Source organism: Gambusia affinis, linkage group LG06, assembly GCF_019740435.1.
Source record: "Gambusia affinis linkage group LG06, SWU_Gaff_1.0, whole genome shotgun sequence".
NCBI classification, from domain to species: Eukaryota; Metazoa; Chordata; class Actinopteri; order Cyprinodontiformes; family Poeciliidae; genus Gambusia; species Gambusia affinis.
Window position 1 is genome coordinate 15,142,916 of NC_057873.1, and position 19,446 is coordinate 15,162,361.

The 19,446-nt window shown below is 37.3% G+C and overlaps 1 protein-coding gene across 2 annotated transcripts in view; it reads left to right on the forward strand.

The window, feature by feature from the left end:
* Window positions 1-19,446, forward strand: part of kcnab1a (potassium voltage-gated channel subfamily A regulatory beta subunit 1a) — an 86,772-nt gene that overhangs the window by 38,976 nt on the left and 28,350 nt on the right. For both annotated transcript variants that reach the window (XM_044120742.1, XM_044120743.1), the window contains exon 2: window positions 12,652-12,695. In XM_044120742.1, the coding sequence (XP_043976677.1) occupies window positions 12,652-12,695 (44 nt within the window). The remainder of the gene's footprint in view (window positions 1-12,651; window positions 12,696-19,446) is intronic.

The following is a 19,446-nucleotide window of genomic DNA, read 5'->3' on the forward strand; positions in this document are numbered from 1 at the left end:
AGTTGCTGAAGAAATGCTCCTAAAGAATGGCAGCTTTTCTAAGTGATTAACACAATGGCACTAAATAGTTTTTTCTTCTCCTTCACTATAATGTACTATTTTGTTTTGCTGTAACCCTTAAAACCTTGATACAAACATAATTTTCTGACTGTAGCTTCATGAGAAACATGAATCCTGTAGAACAACACTGTTTTTGTCAAGTTAATGAGCCTTCATATTTCTACTTTTATTTTCGCTTCAGTTTTCATGAGAGACTGTAACTGTATTTTTTCATATGTAGGAAGATGTATCTACGAAGCAGGAAATGGCACCTCTTTAAGCATACATTGTTCTTTAGATATTTTTAATGAGTTTTTCATGTGATCACTGGAGCATTATCCAGATGCCATTTTATTTTATGATTCTTAAGTCTGCTCAATTGGCACCTTCAGACTGTCCCAATAATCCTAAAACAGCAATAAGAAACAATAAAACCTGCATAAAGCTGTCCACAGGCAGACCTATTGCTAGTACATCACAGATTTTATGTCCCGCAGCAGTTTTGTGACATTCATTAAACTGTTCATTTTAACTGAGCTTGCACTTTAGGTGCAGCACATGTGCCTTTTCTGATGGGAATGCATATCAGTGTGCACACTTTGAACACACTGTGCATATTTACCTGTGTGTCTATGTACCTGAATCTGGTGTGTGAGGGAGTGCAGTGAAGTCTAAAAGCAGTAGCTTAAAGGAAATCCATTGGAGCGTTTCTCATGGACACTTTCTGCAGGATTCATCGATTTTTGTTCTCCTTCCTGCAGCTCCACGGTACACACTCTGCAGGCCTAAAAAAATATGCTGGCTTGGACTTTCCTAGTGTCTTAAGATCAGATTTAATTTGATCACTTCTGTTGTGCTGTCTCAGTGCAACTTCTGCATACATTTGATTTTTTTCTACATTTTTATCATTAAACTAAATTAATTTTATCAAAATTAACCAGTTTTGTAGCAGCAATGTTTTAAATATTTATCTGCTTTTGACAAATTAGCTTTTTTTTTTTGTTTCTTTAAGTGCATATTTGCATTCATTTTATAAAGGCCAACCTTGGTATTGTGATAGTTCAGTTTAGATATGATTTCACTAGAACAGCTCATCAACGCCTGCATGTATTCTCTGTCAATCTGACTCACGTGTGAATATTGATATGCTACCCTGTCTCTGTCTGTTGCTTTTAGGCATAAATAAATGTATTTTCTAAAAAACTAAAACATTCCTTCAATAGAGTAAGAATGGAGGATACGAAGCTCCAACTCTCTACAGTGCATGTTTACTTGAAAATGCAACAAATATATTTCATTCCCCGTGGTAAGTAGCTCTTTAAGTTGTAGGTTGAGGATATCTTGTGCTTCTCAGTTGATCCTTGAGACATTACTCTTTGAGTTTGATTTTATTCTGCAGGATTTAGTGCTCCAAAGTGTAACCCTCACGCTGACTGCTCTGTTGTGAGTGGGAATATGCTTTCACGATCAAGTGACCTATAAATGCTGTACTTTTATGTGTGTTTGTTCCTATATGAGTCTAAAGGCAGAACGGGGTTGCCGCTGTCTTGTGAAGTTCCATTATAATCACAACAATATAGCAATCCTCACTATTCAACTTAAGGTGGCTGCTCTCAGTCCCCTTATAAATGATTTACCTCTTTAAATGTAAAGTAAAACCTAAAACAATATATTAAAAACACATTTCCGCACAATTTCGATAAAGAATGTAATAATATAAAAGTTTTGCATCATTATTATTGGTTACGAAATAATTAAAGCTTTTTTAAAAGTATGCCAAATGTATTATAAGTTTAAATTAATGGATTCATCACAATGTACAGCAAAGAATTTTATGGATGAAAGTGATATTTCATGCTGTGTTGATTATAATGGTCTGCTTCCATCTGAAATACTGAATGTTGAACTTTCAAAAATTACAAAAGTTTAAAAATTTTCCTTAAATTTCAGACTGATTTAATTAACAAACCAATCCAAATTGTAATAGACTCAAAATAACACATCTGGGCTGGCAGATTCAGTCAACAGCGGCTTATTAAAAATCAACAAACGTTCCAAGTTACAAATATGTGATATTGTCAAAAACAAAGACCAAATCAATACATAAAAAACTGGAAAAGATACAGAAGAGATATGAGGCACTTGTGAGGAGGAGCAAACATGATGCGGCTCACACAGGATGCAGCACAGACTCACAGAAGTAAGCACAAGTACGACTAATCAGACCAACATGATTGGAAACCAGTGAGGCAAAAAAGAAAGTCAAACCTAAAACCAGCTAGATGAGCAATTGGTCAATTGGGATACTGCTGACCAATTCCCACTGCAATTCAGCAAAATGTTCACAAAATGATTTGATTTGATAAAGACAGCTGGCCTTTTAAAAATGGTAGCGTATAAATGGTTGAGAGTTTGAAATGATCAGGAGCTCACACTTCCCAGCCTCCCTCACCTTCACTGCTGGGTGTTTGAAGGGAGGCTCTGACATATTGTCAACCTCCACATCCAGAAGAAGTAATGAGCTTTTCTCTCAGGCCCCTTGGAACAATGAACCAGATCTTCACCCAGGTGGGACTGCTGAGAGGGAAATTACACTAAAACGTGTCTGTCTACCAATGATGTCTGCATTGATTACGCTGGGTACCGATAAGCAGTTTTAGAGCCTCAACCATTTACCGTTTGGGATTCAATTATTATTTATTCAGTGGATGCAAACTCTAAAGGTTCAGTTTAACATCCTCTCGAAAGCTGTTAGCTACTGAAAATATGAGTTAACTAATAATTAATTATTAATAATCTTCTCTGACTTCAGTATCTACAGGCCATGTTTCTCCTGAAACTTGTTTCTCCTATTTAGGAGATTTAAGCATATAAAGCCCATAAAATAAGCTTAGTTTCAAGTTTAATGTGGTGTTCAGAGTTGGAAAGGTAAATATGAAATTATATTTTCTTTAACATGTGTGCTGCTTAAGTTTTACTAACCTTTTACAACACAAAGTATCTGTCACGAATGCATCAAAAGAAATGTGCAGCTGGCAGAAATCCCAGCGGTTTATATTTCCCAGCCTTTGACCTGTCACTGTTATACTTATCTTTCCTTTATTTTAAAAATGTAACCATGCGTGATGCAGACTCATCACTAAGTGTTTGACTTCTAGTCTGTTTCCATTAGACTGACCTCCTTACTCAATGGTGGCAGAGCTTCTGTTTGTATTCTGCTGGTCAAGCATATTATGCAGGGAATGACTCAAGCTTATGTATGAGGACGGATGTTTGAGTCTTCTTCTCTCTGTGCTCTATTTTCATATAAGTTTCTCAATGCCACAGTTTAAAGGTTTACTTTTTAAAGAACGCTGGTAATTCTTAATTTATTTGCAAGAAGAAGAAAAAAACGTCAGGCGGAATGACATTCAAATACTCATTTACACTGGATGCCGCAAGAAGCATCTGCAGCAGGAATCTGCTGCAGCAGTGTTATACATACAGTACAGACCAAAAGTTTGGACACACCTTCTAATTGAATTCAGTTAGAAGGTGTGTCCAAACTTTTGGTCTGTACTGTATATGTTATGTATTTTTTCTTTCAAAATCCAGAGAAGTAATTGTGACAGGAAATACCAAGAGTCACCTCAGAAAGGTTTGTGGGCGTGTACGTGTGTGTGTGTGTGTGTGCGTGTGTGGGCGTGTGTGTGTGTGTGTGTGTGTGTGTGTTAACTTTTTTCAGGTTTTGCTAAGGGGGAATGTGGTCGTTGTGAAGAATCTCATTTGTTTTCCTTATCTTGTTTTGCCTTCCAGCTCTGAGTCATCTTTGAGGTTTGAGGAAATTCATTACTAAAGGAATGTTTCACTCAAACACAACCTTGATGTCGTTTACTCCCCTAAATAATCAAAATGTCTTTTTCTTTGCTTTTTACCTAAATGGACCAAGTGAAGTCTCGATTATTTTATGCTGCTAATGTTCAGAAAAAGCCATGTTTAGTCAAATTATTTTTACAATTGTTTACATATACATACAACAAAACAAAACAAACCAAGCTTGATCAGCGTTTCCAGTTTGTTTTTCTTAGTAACTATTTCACATCTACTTTCTGTGGATCTGAACAGAATTCAGATTCTGAACCTTTTCAACTGATCTTGGTTTTATTTTTCAATTCTAGCTGATTGCCATGTTCATAAAAAACGGTTTCATTCACCCTTAAAATGAGAAATTCACCTTTTCTATTGTATAAGCGTAATGAACGAATGTGCTATAGTGACTCCGAGAACTTAAACGATCTGCTTTCCATGTTTCTAAGAGGCAGCTGAGAAACTTTGTTGAATGATGTACATAGAAATTGGTTTAGATGTTGCAACAGAGAGGAAAGAGGAAAAATGATTAGAGCGCAGCTGAGGAAATACTGTTATGCATCCCGGTTAGTTGAAATTGCTTTCATCTCGTTTTACTGGGCTTAGGAAAGCAGTCAGGCTCTGCAGCCGAGTGGGACGGTCTCTCGACTGCACATATTAGATCCTATAGCTTGATGGGGTGATTTAGGTCTGAAATGTGAGGATGTTTTGCCCACGCAGCCTTCCTGAGTCACTGCACAACACAATTAGGGGTGTGCTTGGTTTTGTTCCCAATGTGCCAGCAACATGCAGTCACAAATAATGATCACTGCTTGTTATTTGCGCATGCGTGACTCCATTAGAATCTTATTAAAAATCCTCTTTTTATAATTCCTGTCTTAACCTCTGTTACACCATCAGCATGTTTGCAAATACTCTGTGAGCTGGGAGCAATTAGCATTTTGAGTACGCATCCTAATGCAGATTTGCCTTTGGATGGAAATCGAGAGGTGCTGTATGTGTGTTTGTCATAATAAGGGGACCACCAGGACAACAGCCACATTATATTGGAGCTAAAAAGATGGAGGTGGCTACAGGATGATCCAATGTTATCGCTATGGGTTACCGTGGGGGATTAATTACAGCACTCTGCATGTTTGTAATATTTTTCCTAAACCAATGCTTGGATCCATGTTGGCCTTCAAACAAATAAATTAGTCTGCTTTTCAGATGGACTAGAGCTTAAATGTTCAACATGTTTCTATTTCTACTATTCGTAAGCATAATAAAGGTCAAGAAGATTATTTTAAATAGTTTTCATGTTTTGTCTCAAAAATTAGAGTTGTGAAAAAGTATTCTCCAGCTTAGAGATATGCTCTCCTTTATTCCTTATTCCACTTAAATATTTTTGATCATTCCAAAAAATAATGTCAGCAAAGATAACCTGACAAAATGCAGCTTTTTAAATAAAAACTACACAGTTGCAGGTCGACTGCCCATCGTTAAGGTTTTCTTAATCTTTACCAGAAAATGTGTTTATTTCATCATTACATTCCCACATAGGGCCAAGTTGGTATGGAAAGAACTTTTCTACTTAACAGATCGTTTTATCTGATATTTTGAGGATCTGAAATATTTAAGTATGTTAAAAAAATCTATGAAAGAACTCTGTAAGGTAGCAAATACTTTGTGCACCATAGCATTCATAATTCCCACTCCTGCGAAGATGGAATATTATTAAAAAATGCATTGCATATTTGCATGTCCCAAAACAAAATCCCAGACACACATGTTGACTTGTAACACAGAGTCTCCACAGACTTTCCATTACTGCTCTTGTCACAGTTTATGTTTCAGCGGCAACTGTGAAGGACAAAAGACGTATCGCGCTATCCTGTCAGTCCCATTATCCTGCTCGGCTTGCTGGGTGACGGCTTTTATATTTCTAGAACATTGCTCTGACTGGATGTAGTCGTCACTTTCCACTCAATGAATGTTAAGACTTTGATAGATATGAAATAGAAAACTGTTGCAGGATTCGCCCTTTGGTTCACAGACAGCTCAGCTTACATATAAAGACAAGAATTACCACATGCATGTCCAACATGCAGGGAAACACATAAAATCTTGCAGTTTTGTCCTTAAGGTACGTCAAGCTGCATATCTGAAAGCTTTGTCTCCTACACACCAGTTTGAAGAAATTTTCTGAACAAAATTTGTTCAAAATTAAAAACAATATTAGAAATGTGGCCCAGTTATATTAATGTTGCATCTAATTCTGTCATAACTGGACCATGAATAATATGTTTTGTTCTTTAATCTCATGTTTTGGTTACAATTTTCTTTTTTTTTTTTCTTGAGTAATGTCAGTCTGTTTCAGGCCTTTATATTATTCAATACTCATTTTAATACAAAAGAAAGAGAAAAAACACAATTATTCACACACTCTCTCTGACACATTAATTTATAAAGTGCATTCACACCAAGTACAGAGGTCACAAAAAATAATTAACAGACTGTTTTAGATTATATATATATATTTTTTATCTCTTTCTGGTAAGTTTTAGAAATGTGTGTTTAAACAAAACTAGAAAAATCTGTTTGCGTGATCATCAAGTGTGTAGCATATTACGAGACACACAACCAGCAAAATAATGCTTGGAAACTCTTTGATACATTAGAAGAGTGAATCATATTTTTTGACAGATTAACACTGATGTCCATAATCTTCCACATTTTAGAAATGACTAATCATTGAAATTTGCTAACTGCTGCTTGAACAAAGCATTTCCAAAATTAACACATAAATGATAAACATAATTTACCACAGTGTTAAAGAAAAACAAAATGGGATTTTTTTGTCTCTAATTTGTCAGCGTAGTACTGGAAGGATAAGTGCCCTGAAATATAAAATGAGCATATGTCTAATTTTTTTAAATATGTTATTTGTATCTATTGGTTTTAAGTTTTCCTTTATTTTTACACATGGTTAAATATACAGAAATAGCATGCTGACTTGTTTTCTGTTTTATTACCTGCACAATGGATCTCACAGCTGTAATAAATCACCGGATTCTACAAAATATTTTATTGCTTTTCCTGCTTTTTACCAGTCATCGCTGTGCCATTCATATTCACTGAGTCAATTAAAAAGTCCTGGATAATTAGTCCACAAAGAATGATAATTATCCATAGATGGCCTTCTTTTCTTCATAATGAAGCAATTTACATTGCAATAACTTGTCGCTAATAAGAATATCTTTATCACAGAGACTGCAGTGAATGGAATAGAATTTATTTATTTTGATCTCTTACCAATTCTACTGCATTTTAAGGTGTCTTAAAAGTGAAAACTGAACCATGAAATACATTGGACTGTACATAGTAAATTTAAAATGTACATTTTCACTGCTACATAGCTACCTCTATGGTCTATGTGTCTTTTCTCTTCCTGTTGTAAACTTCTGCTTTTGTTATTTTCTTATTCTCGTTATTTCTCCCACTCCAGTTTATTTTTAGGTGGTTCAGTTCTTGAGTTTTGGATTTGGCTTAGCATATCTTCCGAATCTCTCCTTTTTTATTTGTTCAGTCTTGTTCTGTTTAGTCTTATTTTAGATCCCTTGTTTAGTTATTTGCTTCAGTTTCATTTTTCTAGTTCCCCGGTTCTCCCTCGCCCCCTTGTGCTATTCTCTCCCTCCCTCTCTCTCAGTTGCAGCCCGTTACTAATCAGCCACCAGTTCTCCATCCAGTGATCAACTCACCAGTATTTAAGCTCTTCATCATCAGTCAGCCACTGTTGGATTCTGCCGTTATATACTTTATGTTTTGTCCTTTGTAATCTGCTCTCGCCTCATAAAACCGACCATCGTCAGATCTCGTCTGGGTGCCTGCATTTTGGTCCTCACATTGCACCAAACGTGACACTATGTCGTCATATGTGGAAGAATTTTGAGGTCTGTTTTGGCCGGCCTTAATCAAAATAGCCAAAGCTCAGTCAGGTTGTATGGAAAACATCTGTGTCCATACAAATGCAGGCAGACATTTTTATTACACATTACAATTATGCACAGATTTATGTTAGTCAATCTCTTGAAATGCCAACAAAATACAATAAAGTTTCCTGATTAAGACCTTTTTTTTTTAAGTTATAGAGTAGGGATACTTTTATAAAACACTTTGAGGATGCAAGACAAAATAAAATATTCAGTTTGAGACACTGACAAGCTCTGAAAAGCCTCATGGCATCAGCCTGTCTTTGGCTTCCAATAAAGTTGAAAAACACTAAGTGACTGCTCACATAGATAAATGCCGAATCCAACAAACATTTTAATCTCACGACAAGATTAATCATAAACTAAAATGCTGCCTGTCGCCTCGTCCCTTAACATTGAAGCCAGTTGCCACATTTGCCTTCCCTCTGAGCTTCTGGGTCGGCTTCCGTCATCTGTCTACCAAAATCTAATCTGGTTAAAATGCAAACTGAAGGCTTTACTTTTGTTTACTTCTTTTTTTAAGCACTGTCAAGGGGGAACTAATGGGCGAATCAGTCTCAGATCTCTGGTGACGACTGCAGAGATGAGAGAGAGAGAGAGAGAGAGAGAAAGAAAGAGATGAGAGAGACAGACAGCGAGAGAGAGAGAGCGCTGGGACAAGTGATTTGGCAGATAAGAAGAGAAGCTGATATTGCCACAGTGCTGGGGGTATTAGAGGAAGTCATTACTGTCCATCATCAGGCAAATGAAGACATGTTTAAGAGGAGATGAATGGCCTCATTGTTGGTCTTTTTGGAGAGGAAGCTATTGGGGTTTCATGTTTCAGTTAATATTTGATGTACGAGGATGGTTGTATCAGTGAGTGAGTTAAGTGGTGATGGACTAGTTAAATATCTCTGGCTTTTTAGCATTTTTGAATATTTGAGTCTTTTTAAAACATTTTAAAATTTGGAGAATTTTGTTTGTATTTTATCTTCCAATTGTTAGCATTTTATTCTGTTCTTTCATCCATCTTTATTTATTCAGCCATTCTTGGCTTTCTTTCCTTGTTTATCACAGAATCTTCTCTGCTGAGAGGTGAATGAGAGATTTCATAGTTCAGCAGAATAACCAAGCTGATGAGAGAATCATTATTTGTTCATTTGCTGCATTGGGCCTTGAGTTTGACTTTGCATTAACTTTTTTCTTTACTGTGAAATAATCAACATGATTATTATATTTCTTGGGAAGTTAATGGGAAAACACTGATCAATAATTTACAAAGACTACAACATGTGGTAGAGCTATGTGACAGGTTATGGACTTAACATTAACCCAGGTTTGCAAGTTGAACTAAAGCTAATTTAAAAAGCTCCTAGAAAGGCTAGTGGCACAATAATTGGCTACTCCTAAAAGAAGTTGCTTAAATTATCTGGCACAAATGGCATCAGTTTGAGAGATTGGGATTCAGGACTAAAAGATCGATTTATTAAAAGTCATTTTACAAATCTTTGTAAGTGATGCTAATAAAAGTGGATTGCGTGGTATGTTTTCACCCAGACAGTTTCAGATGTCATTGTAGGCAGATAAAAAGAGAAGATGACATTGTCACAGTGCTGTTCTTGCCTTTGTTTCCTGACCTATTTGCTAATATGACATTATATAAGTAGTTAAGTTGCTCAAGTCAAATATCAGATTAACAAGTCATTGACAACATAGACAGAACTGAAATGCATCATGGTCTGGGTGAGAACAGATGATGGTTTGACACGACCAGTGACTCAAAACGTCCAGTAACTATCACACTGTTTGGAAGTGAAGCGCATGTGTTAAGCGCATGTCCAGAAAAGTCCACACACATTAGACTGGAGCACTCAGACAATGACCCAAGGTCTTCTAACCCCAGAAAGAGCAGAATATGGAGCAGTTCCACTGGTGAACAGGGATTTCAAACGTCTGGAAACTCAAGTGTTCAGGCTGTGTTTGACTGACAGATGAGTTAACATAGACATGTCACTTGGATACCCATCACATTTGGGTTTCTCCCTCCAGCATCCCCTCTTCTGTCCTCCCACATACTCACAAAGTGCAGTTGAAAATAAGTTCGATCTTTCTTCAGTATTTTGGCACTTGTAAGCTGTTCAGCCTCAGCAAAAAAATGAATACGGTACTTTCAAACGTTCACACTTTGTTGCAAAGTCCATGAAGACAACTTGAATGAAATGGGAGTTTCATTTTGGTATTGAGGTCGACATGTTTTCTGCTCCAGTTCTGACATCCATTCTTACCTTGTCAAGTTTTATCACTTCCAGCTTCTCCAAACACCTGGATATGTTACAACAACTGAATCATAGCATCATAGCTGTATAAAAAATTGCAGTAGTGAATAAAAGCAGCTGGAAGTTCACTGTCTTACTTTGTAGATTTCTATCCTTTTTTCTCAAATATTTTATGCTCTTTAAAACAGCTTGATCTATTCAGGAGAATAAAAAAAAAATCACATCTCTTCACAAACAGTTTATGCTAATACTGTCAAGTGAGGATGTTTTTTCTTTTAAGCTGACCTTTATAGCATAGAAGCTTCACCAGCATTGCAGCTGGACAATTTAGTCTTAGATCTGTAATTTGACTTTGGAGCAAAAACATTTGAGAATCATTGCAGCTGTGGATAAAGTACTGCTCAGTCAGCAAACTGGATGATTCCATATGATGGTTAAGTGAAGGCAAATCATACGCACAACTGAAGTTTTAGATTAAAAAGAAGTTTCTTGTTGCCATAGAGAAAATGCGACTCAACACTTCTAACTAGTGCTTCTGTAGCATCTTTAAATAAACTCAAAGATGAAATACTTTAACTCTGAACAGGTTTATAGCAGCACTCTATACTGGTTTATGTGGAGCTCTAACTAGTCAACATGTGTTTTCTTTTACAGATAAAATGTAAATTCAGGAATGTTTGCTGTGTTTTTCTTCACAGTTTACACAATGTCCTAAAAATAAATGTAGGTTCAGTCCTAAAATAATATGTGAATAAAGTTGTTCTTCTCCCATGAGTATTGCCTACAGGTTGATGAATTAGATCAGGGATTTCAGCTTTGCACCTGTTTGAATCACATTGGTCTCCATTACAGGTGTGCATGTGTTCTATCATTAGAAATGCTTTCTACATGAGGAGTGAGGCTCAGTCCTAACAAAGCAACATGTACAGCACATTGTTTGACTGATAGGACTTTTTGTGGGATTTAGGCTGGTTTTTCGCAGATTTTTAGGCCATGACCCAAAGATTTTCAAGTGAATGTCGACGCATTTATATCTAGCATATTAATCATTACCCTACCTCAACGAATATATATATTTATATTTGCAATGCATAGTTTTATTATCTGGATTATAGTGCTATTATTGTTCAGCTGCAGCCTCCATCCCTAATCCTGAAGGACAGAGCAGTTATAAAAATGAATGGATGGTTGGAAGAATGCTTTGATAAAATCAAGAGGAGTGTTGGGTGGTGTAACTGATGAGATTTAAAGTTGGGTTCAGACGGATGCCATGTTTTTTAGTATTGTGTTACTCTGTCCTCCATTAATGGAAGTTGAAGCACTCCTCTCACAGGGATTCCTGCCCGAATGTTTGTGTTTGCATGCTATCTGCCCGGTGGACAGGGTTTAGAGCAAGCTGATGTGATGGGACAATGAATGTTCCGGAGGCTTGATTGCAGATGACTTGGATAGCTGCGGAGTGCAGGAACAGATGAGAAGGACAAAGTCCGGTGGAAAAAACTCATCAGAGAGTGGTGCTGTACCATGAACATTTCCCAAAGGACTGAGCTGGCAACAAAAGAGGAAAACTAAATGCACTTACCATTTTCAAGAGTAAATATGTTCCAAAATAACACAAAATGTCACTCTAATTTATATTAAAAAAAAAAAGCACTCAAACTGCTACAGTATATTTCTCTTAGCTTGGAAAGCTTAAAAAACACATATTATGCTCTCATTTATAGCTGTAATATTACAAATGAATGCACCAGTACGATACAAAGAACAATTTAGAGATGGCACTGTGTTGTTACTGACCAGTTTCTTATCTTGTCTCAGCTTGAGATGGTACATGCCTGAAAATGACTGTGTCTCAGTCTCAGTTTACAGGGTCGAGAAAGTGACAGTGAACTTCTTGTCAAAACGAATTAAAACCCAAATAGATGTTTCATGGTTGTCATGATGGTCAGAATGAATGCCATATCCTGTCTCCCGTGAAAACAAGAAGCCTTCTGGTTGTTCCGTTACGTATCAGCCTCTATTGCGTCACTTTTGTGATTTGAAATGTGTTAAGGAATTGATAAATCTTACCTAAGGTGAAACACCGAGTCAATCAAGAGCGAATCAAGATGCAATTTGATTATTATTTTATTAATAAATTAAGCAAAGAATATGAGCAATGACTCCCCTGGCTAGTTCAGGGAAGTGAAGAAAAGAGGAAGGTGCATTGCTTTTAATATCTACCAGTCTTCTTACAAAGAGGGGAGGAAAAGGGAGTATCCCATCAGTTTCAGTTTACTTCACAACTTTGGTATTTGCATCTGCAGACTGTGACGGTTCAAACCCAGTTCAGAAATATCCTTTAATATGCGTTTCCAGCTAGCTGCCTCCAGCATGAAGGGTGCTTTACAGATAAAACTGATTGACTGTTTGACTGATTGAAATAAAACAATTACTGGATGTCATAACAAATGTCTTCAAGAATTGGTCTTCAAGAATAGACCAATTTGACTTTTATAGATACGCAAAACTTGATTCAATTTTTTTTTCCCACACAGGAACCTTGGGAAGTCTGGGCTCAGAGTGTCGTGCTTGGGACTAGGTGAGTCTGCTCCGAATATGTTTTTATACACCCTGCATCCATGTCTTGTTACTAGCTGATCAGTCACTTTAATATCAACTATGCAATAACACAAATTCAAGGTGATTGACTTCTTATCTGTTGAAATTCAGTTTGTTTGGTCTAAGTCTGTGTGAGAGCATTGGAAGCTCTGCAGGTTGAAGTTAACATCAGTGACGCATTTGCCTCGTTACAGTTTCTGTTGAAAATTTTCCCCAGCTCAGCGTCAATATTTAGCATTACTGTGGGAAGAAGACAACGAACACACACACAGATAGTCCCCTGAGTAGCATTTCTATTTCTGTTACCAGGAAGAGATTTCAAAAACAACAGCTGAGGGAAATGTGGCTACAGAAAACAAAATAACCAAATTTTTTTGTTCTTTTACAGAGATATTTCTCTGGTATGATGCTGAAACTGAGATGAAAAAATAAAATGCAGCTGGCATCACTGATGCAGGAACTTGAACACTTACCTAGTGATTTTATGAGCAGTGAAAGAGAAAAGATTGTTTTAAGTCGGAGTTCTATGGATCGCCACTATGTTCAGTCCATTGTGGCCATGAAACGTTTATTAAACTCACTGGACCTACACTTAATGGCCTAATTTTTGTGGCTGCCATGCAACTGATAACTGTTTGTTTCAATAATGGAAAACCTTTTTCTCTAAATACTCCCTCATCCCTGTGTAAAATCTTGTTGTCAGTAATTATCATTAAGGGAATCCAAACAGCTGCTGCAAAATATGCAGAAACCAATGCTCTTATTATCAAGCTGCCATTTGTGTTCACAGAAGTTTATGATGATTCCATGAATCCTCAGATTTGTAAGTTTAACATAGACTACTGTAAGTCTTTAAACTATGAAAGCAAGGACCATATTAGTTTGTCTTGTGCTTAATGTGAAAAAAGCAGTGGAGATTTTGTTTTATTCAGGATTGAAATAAAAAAAACAAACTATATTAAATAAGTTTTGCCAAATGTGTTCTGATATTATTTGAGCCAAACTCAAAATAGTGAGTTGTTAAACTCAATCCTTTATCAGATTTATATGTGAAAAAAATGCATCACAACAGTGGGGACGTGGGAGCTACGTTAAGCAGTCTGGTCAGTCTGTGGCTTTTTGTCTGGCGTAATTAAAGAGTGATGAAACACTGAAGACGTACAGGAAATAGTTGGAAACAAACAGTGACTCTTCCTCCTACCCAATCAGGGACAGACGATCTTCCATTGTTGTATCTTCAACCCACCTCAGCACAGTAGGAACCCCATCAAAATAGGTTCTAACAAAGCATCTGGTACCACGTAGCCTTTGCTAGTGGAAAACCCTTATAACTGCGTAGCATCGAGTCAAGCCGTATCGAACAGGTGCTACTGGAAAAGGGCAATTAGGTCGCCTCCAAAGAGACTTTCTGTTCAGCATGTTTATTTTGTGAGAGTATAATGTTGGGCTCTAACAACATCTCTGAGCACCCCAGGCGGTTTGTGGTAGTCTCAGAGGTCTGGTTGGTGCTGCTCACTGCAGAAAAGGTCAACCTGATGCCTGCAGGCTGCCACATGTTGTGGCCTGGCCAGACATGATGCTGGCAGGGGAGATGAAGCTACAGGGCAAAGAATATGATGCTAAATAGTGTTTGATTGTGTCTACGGAAGGCGACATGCCGAGATGGATGATTATTTGTCTGCTGTGTGTGGTGAGTGCAGAGTTTCTCAGGATAAAGATGTAATTTCTTTGCCACCAAGGCTAAAGCGTTTTCTGCTGCTGGTTTTGTCACTTAATTTGTTCCTGAATATTTGAACATGTTTTTTGTTTTGTCCCTGAGAGAGTGGCGTCTAACTGAAAAGTAATGTTGAAGTGCAGTGAGTGAGTTGGGGTTCTGCAGCTCAAATTTCTATAACTTTATTTGACTGGAATGACTTACTCTGACGTAGAAAATTCTCATTGAAGGCATAATACATTTATTGTCCAAATATCAGCATTATGATGAATGGTACTGTTCCTGCACCACATGCTCTCTTTTAGACGTCTAATTAGACATTTTGACAGAATCACTGCAGGTTTGTAGTGTCAATCCTGCAGTAACAATAAGTCGTTTTTGCTCATTGTTTGTCTTTTTGGGGTTTTTTTTGTTTTGCTTTATCTTTAAAGCACATTTTTTTATGCTCTGTTTCCTTTCTGTTGAAATTCTTACTGTTAAAATCAGTGATGTCAGTAACGCGTTAATTTGTAACGCGTTACTGACGTCGGACCACTTTTTTCAGTAACGAGTAATATAACGCGTTGCTATTTCAAATCGAGTAGTCAGACTACAGTTACTTATCAAAATCACTTTGCGTTACTGCGTTACTATCTTCTTTTGTTTTTTAATCGTATTTCCTCTACTCGTCTTGTCGAGTGACCGACGTCTCTATGCGACAGAAATGTAAACAATGGAGGGAGATGCGCATTTTGTTGGTGGAAAAACTGGAACTATTTTGAGTTTCTGTCGCCAAGTCCGATTATTATAAACGGCTTTGGGCTTCCTTTTTTTTAAAAGTAGCTTGCAGATTTAACGAGTTGCTGGTTGCGCCTTTTTTGGCTCGTTTTTGAACGTGAAGTTGCTCATTTGGGTTTGGAAATAAGCAGAGACTCATAATAAATCCCAGAATTTGTCCGTCATTAAGGTAGTTTTACTCAGTCTCTCCTTGTCCATCATTTCCCGGATGATCCGTCCCGCTGTTTTTTTGTTAATGTCAAGTTAATGTATTACCTCTGTATGACGTCGAGCTTCGTGTTGCGCTCCAGAAAACTGCAAACATCGAGACTAATATGAACAGCGCAATAAACGTGAAAACTGCCACGAATGAACGTGTCCGTAGTTGGCAATGATTATAATGGCAATTTAACGCTATTCTAATTATTAATATTAAGATAAGTGTCACAAATCTGTGCAGCCATCTGAGCTGTGGAGCTGCAGGAGGAGCTCTGTGCGCTATGACACCAAACGCAGGGCCGTAACACAGAATCTGAAGGTGGGGGGCTGGGGGGGTGAGGGGGGGGGCGGCGGCTTTACAATCCTTCTTAGAGTTTTCCAGACAACAGTGGACCACACAAATTACTCAGGTTTTTTATTTTTTTGTACTGTCTTTTCTACAATCTCCTCTTCAGTTCAACCTTATCAGTGGAGACACATTGTTGATGTTACCATTATAAAATAGCTGACAATTAAGTATTGGCAAAGCTCAATGTGATTTTCACAGGAGGCAGAGTGTTGTTGTTAGCAGCTGCTGAAAGTAACTAAAAAGTTACTTTTAGTGTAACTTAGTTACTTTCCAAATCAAGTAGTCAGTAATATAACTAAGTTACTTTTTCAAAGAATTAATCAGTAGTCCGATTAAAGTTACTTTTTCAAAGTAACTATGCCAACACTGGTTAAAATATAGTGCTGTACTAAAGCATTCGCATCTCTTGAGGTAATGTGAATTATTTGGTTTGTCAGTTTAGGTGGATGGTCTGGTACGTCTGCAATCATGCCATCCTCATTTCATATTCAGGTTAATTAATGCTCTGGGAGATGTTCGAAACCTGGGAAATTGTTTCATAACCCAGCTCTAGTTTAAACTGTTCAACCAGTTTACAATCGGCAAAAAGGATGAGTACAAAGACTAACCACATTAAGTATTCTTCTATGTTGTATAGACGCACTTCTTTTTTTTTGACCCATCACATAAAATCTCAAAAAGTTGCACTGAAGTTTAAGGTTGTAAACATGACAAAATGTGAAAATGTTTCAGGCATATGAATAATCCTGCAACATATTATATAACAGGAGTAATCACAGCATCGACACTGAGAATATGTCATCGAAACATTTCACTTAATGGAAACATTCACTCAGAGGCACTCATCAAGTAATGAGCCACACATTCAGCGGCGCTTCATCATGACTCAGCAATCCGTTTCTTATTCTCACTGCTTGTGTGAATGACAACGAGAGGATGTAACTGTCGACTGAGTTGCACATGTTTTTTTGAGGAACCAGACCACAGCTGCAGGATGATGCTTTGAACGATACACTCAGCAGCTTCATTTACATAAGACCTCGTTTGCCCAGAAAATCTCCTCTCATTGCTGCTCAGAAGTCCCTGCAGCTACTTTCCTCTCACTATTCAGTAACACGGCTGAATGCAACCATTAATCCAAATATTCTGATTTGTTCTAACATAGCTAGTAACAGTAACAGGAGAAATTGGCACCATTATTGGGTAGTTGGGGATGGTTGGTAAAATCTACGTGCAGAAAGGATTCAAAGTAAAAAACAATATTCTTAAAAATTACAAGAAAACACTTCTGTAAATCAACCAAGACAAAAGAAACTGAAAGAGAAACTGCAAAAAAAATAACATCAATCAATAAAATATCTTTATACATTTCAATCCATCCGTTTCATAATATAGAGCCGTGTATTATCAGTGTGGCCATAAATTTTAATGCTGCAGCCTCATTACACATGTATCACACTGCAAGTACCTTCCAACTAAACCTGACTCCGATCAAAACCATCTCACTAGAGAGCAATCCCTAAACCACAACAACATAATCTGTAAGAATCCGTAAGCAAAAGAAGGAGAAAAGTCCTGTTATAATTCACAAAACGATGCATTGAGAAAAATAAAAGCCAACCACAGTCTTCACAGATGTGGTGTGATTGACTGGCAGTGATCATTTCAGAGTGTTTTGGCTCCCTTGTGCATGAGTCCTTCTTACTGAACGTGCCAGGAAAAATAAAGAAACTTATTGGCAAGTATGAAGAGTTTTGAAGGTAGAAGATCGCCTTCACATAGAAGATGTTCCTTATCTTCCACAATCCAACTATATTCTAACTGTAGAGGAAAATTAATTCAGTACGAATGAGCCAAAACTCGAATGAGTTTAACAAGAAACTTTGCCAAAATGCTCCTTAACAACCTTTAAAATGTAAAATTTTCACAATTTATCCAAGATAATTCAAGATCCTAAATGTTGTATTTTTCTACTGTAGAAGATGAACAAAAATCTCTAAGATTTATGGAAATTTTAATTTGTTAAATTCATTACTCTATACAATGGGCTACACATTCTAGATATTGCATTTGCAGTGAACAATAATCGCCTATGCGATGTCATTATGGTATGGGTACAGTTACGACAAAGCAAATACATTAAAACTATCTTTTCATCTCTCTTACCTCATCTAAATCCTCCCCAAACACATGCAGATTGTAAAAATAAAAAAACATAGAATTCAACAGAAAATTTTAAGACCTTTTTAAACTCCTAATCTTCCCACAGTAGCAACACTGAGGTGCCAGAATCATCTAAAACTCATTTTCTGGTGCGACAGCATGCTCAAACACATGGGCTGAGTAAGAACAAAATCACAGGAAGTCCAGGAGCAGATGGTGAGGCCTCCATGGAGCTCTGGATTCATCAAATTTATCACAGCGAGATAATGTGAAGAAACTGAAATTCACTAAAGAACTGTGGGAAGTGCTCCTAGATGCTGACATAACACTTTCAAAGTGGGGTACAAAAGGAGGATTAGTGCAGTGTAATAGAAGGTTTGTTAAAATAAATATTAATGTAAGGATTTCCAGGCTTTCTGGAAGTGTTATTATGTGTTCAACCAAGCTTTGTTGCATTTTAAATTTGACTTGCAGTGTTTCTTAATTGGCCAGGTTAATCTGCATTTGGTCTGCTTTAGGCTACAGTAAAAACATTTCTTGCCAGAAAACCGATGGTTTTATCTCAATGTAATGATTATTTATTAAACCACTTTTTTTTAGTTTACATAACTGCGAATTGATTTCTGCAAAGAGTTGTTGTTGACCCCCAGGGGACAGTACAAACAAAGTCCAAGCATCATGTCTGATAGTTGCCCAAATGTTACCTGGTGCTGAGAAAACTTCTCATACAGTGAAGCACTAAGTTGAAAGGATATTTCCTCTGTGCACTGACCAGGAGAGCTTCTACAAACTAACATAAATGCAGCTATAAGTGCTAAAGTGGAAGGAACATAATGCATAGTTTTTAGTTTACAAAAACACAACATATATTTGAAGGTGTGCATTTGTCCATACTTTGTAAAACCACTACTCACTGCAGTTTGAGGCGCAGTGAAATGTGCCTTTAACTGCACATCTAGAGACTAAAAATGTTGCCCATTCTTCTTTGGAAAATTGCTCAAGCCAAGTATGATTGGATGGATAACGTGTGAACATCAGGTTTAAAGTCAGATCCAGCGGTTTGTTTAGGGTCATAGCTGTGTTGAATGGTGAACTTCCATCTCACGGTCATATCGGAAAAGTTACATTTTTATTCTCATCTGACCAGGACACCTTCTTTCTTTCGCCTGCTGTTGCTCCCTTATGTCTAATGAGGGCAATAGGTTTAAATTATATGTCCCATGGCCTCTTCTGACCATGTTCCTGTAAAACCCAGATTAGCATATTGCATGACTAACAACAGTCTGCAGATTCTCCCAGCTGAGCTGCAGATCTCTGGAGCAACGCCAAAGTTACCACGGTCCTCTTCTCTGCTTCTCTGACTAATGTTCTCCTTGCCTGTCCTGACATTTTCAGTGGACGGCCATGTCTAAGGCTTGCTGGGTTCATGCTGAGATTAAACTGAAACATGTGGATTCAATCTACTTATTGGGCAACTTCTAGAGGCAGGTGGCTGCACTCAATTTTATATCAGGTTATGTGAGTAGAGGG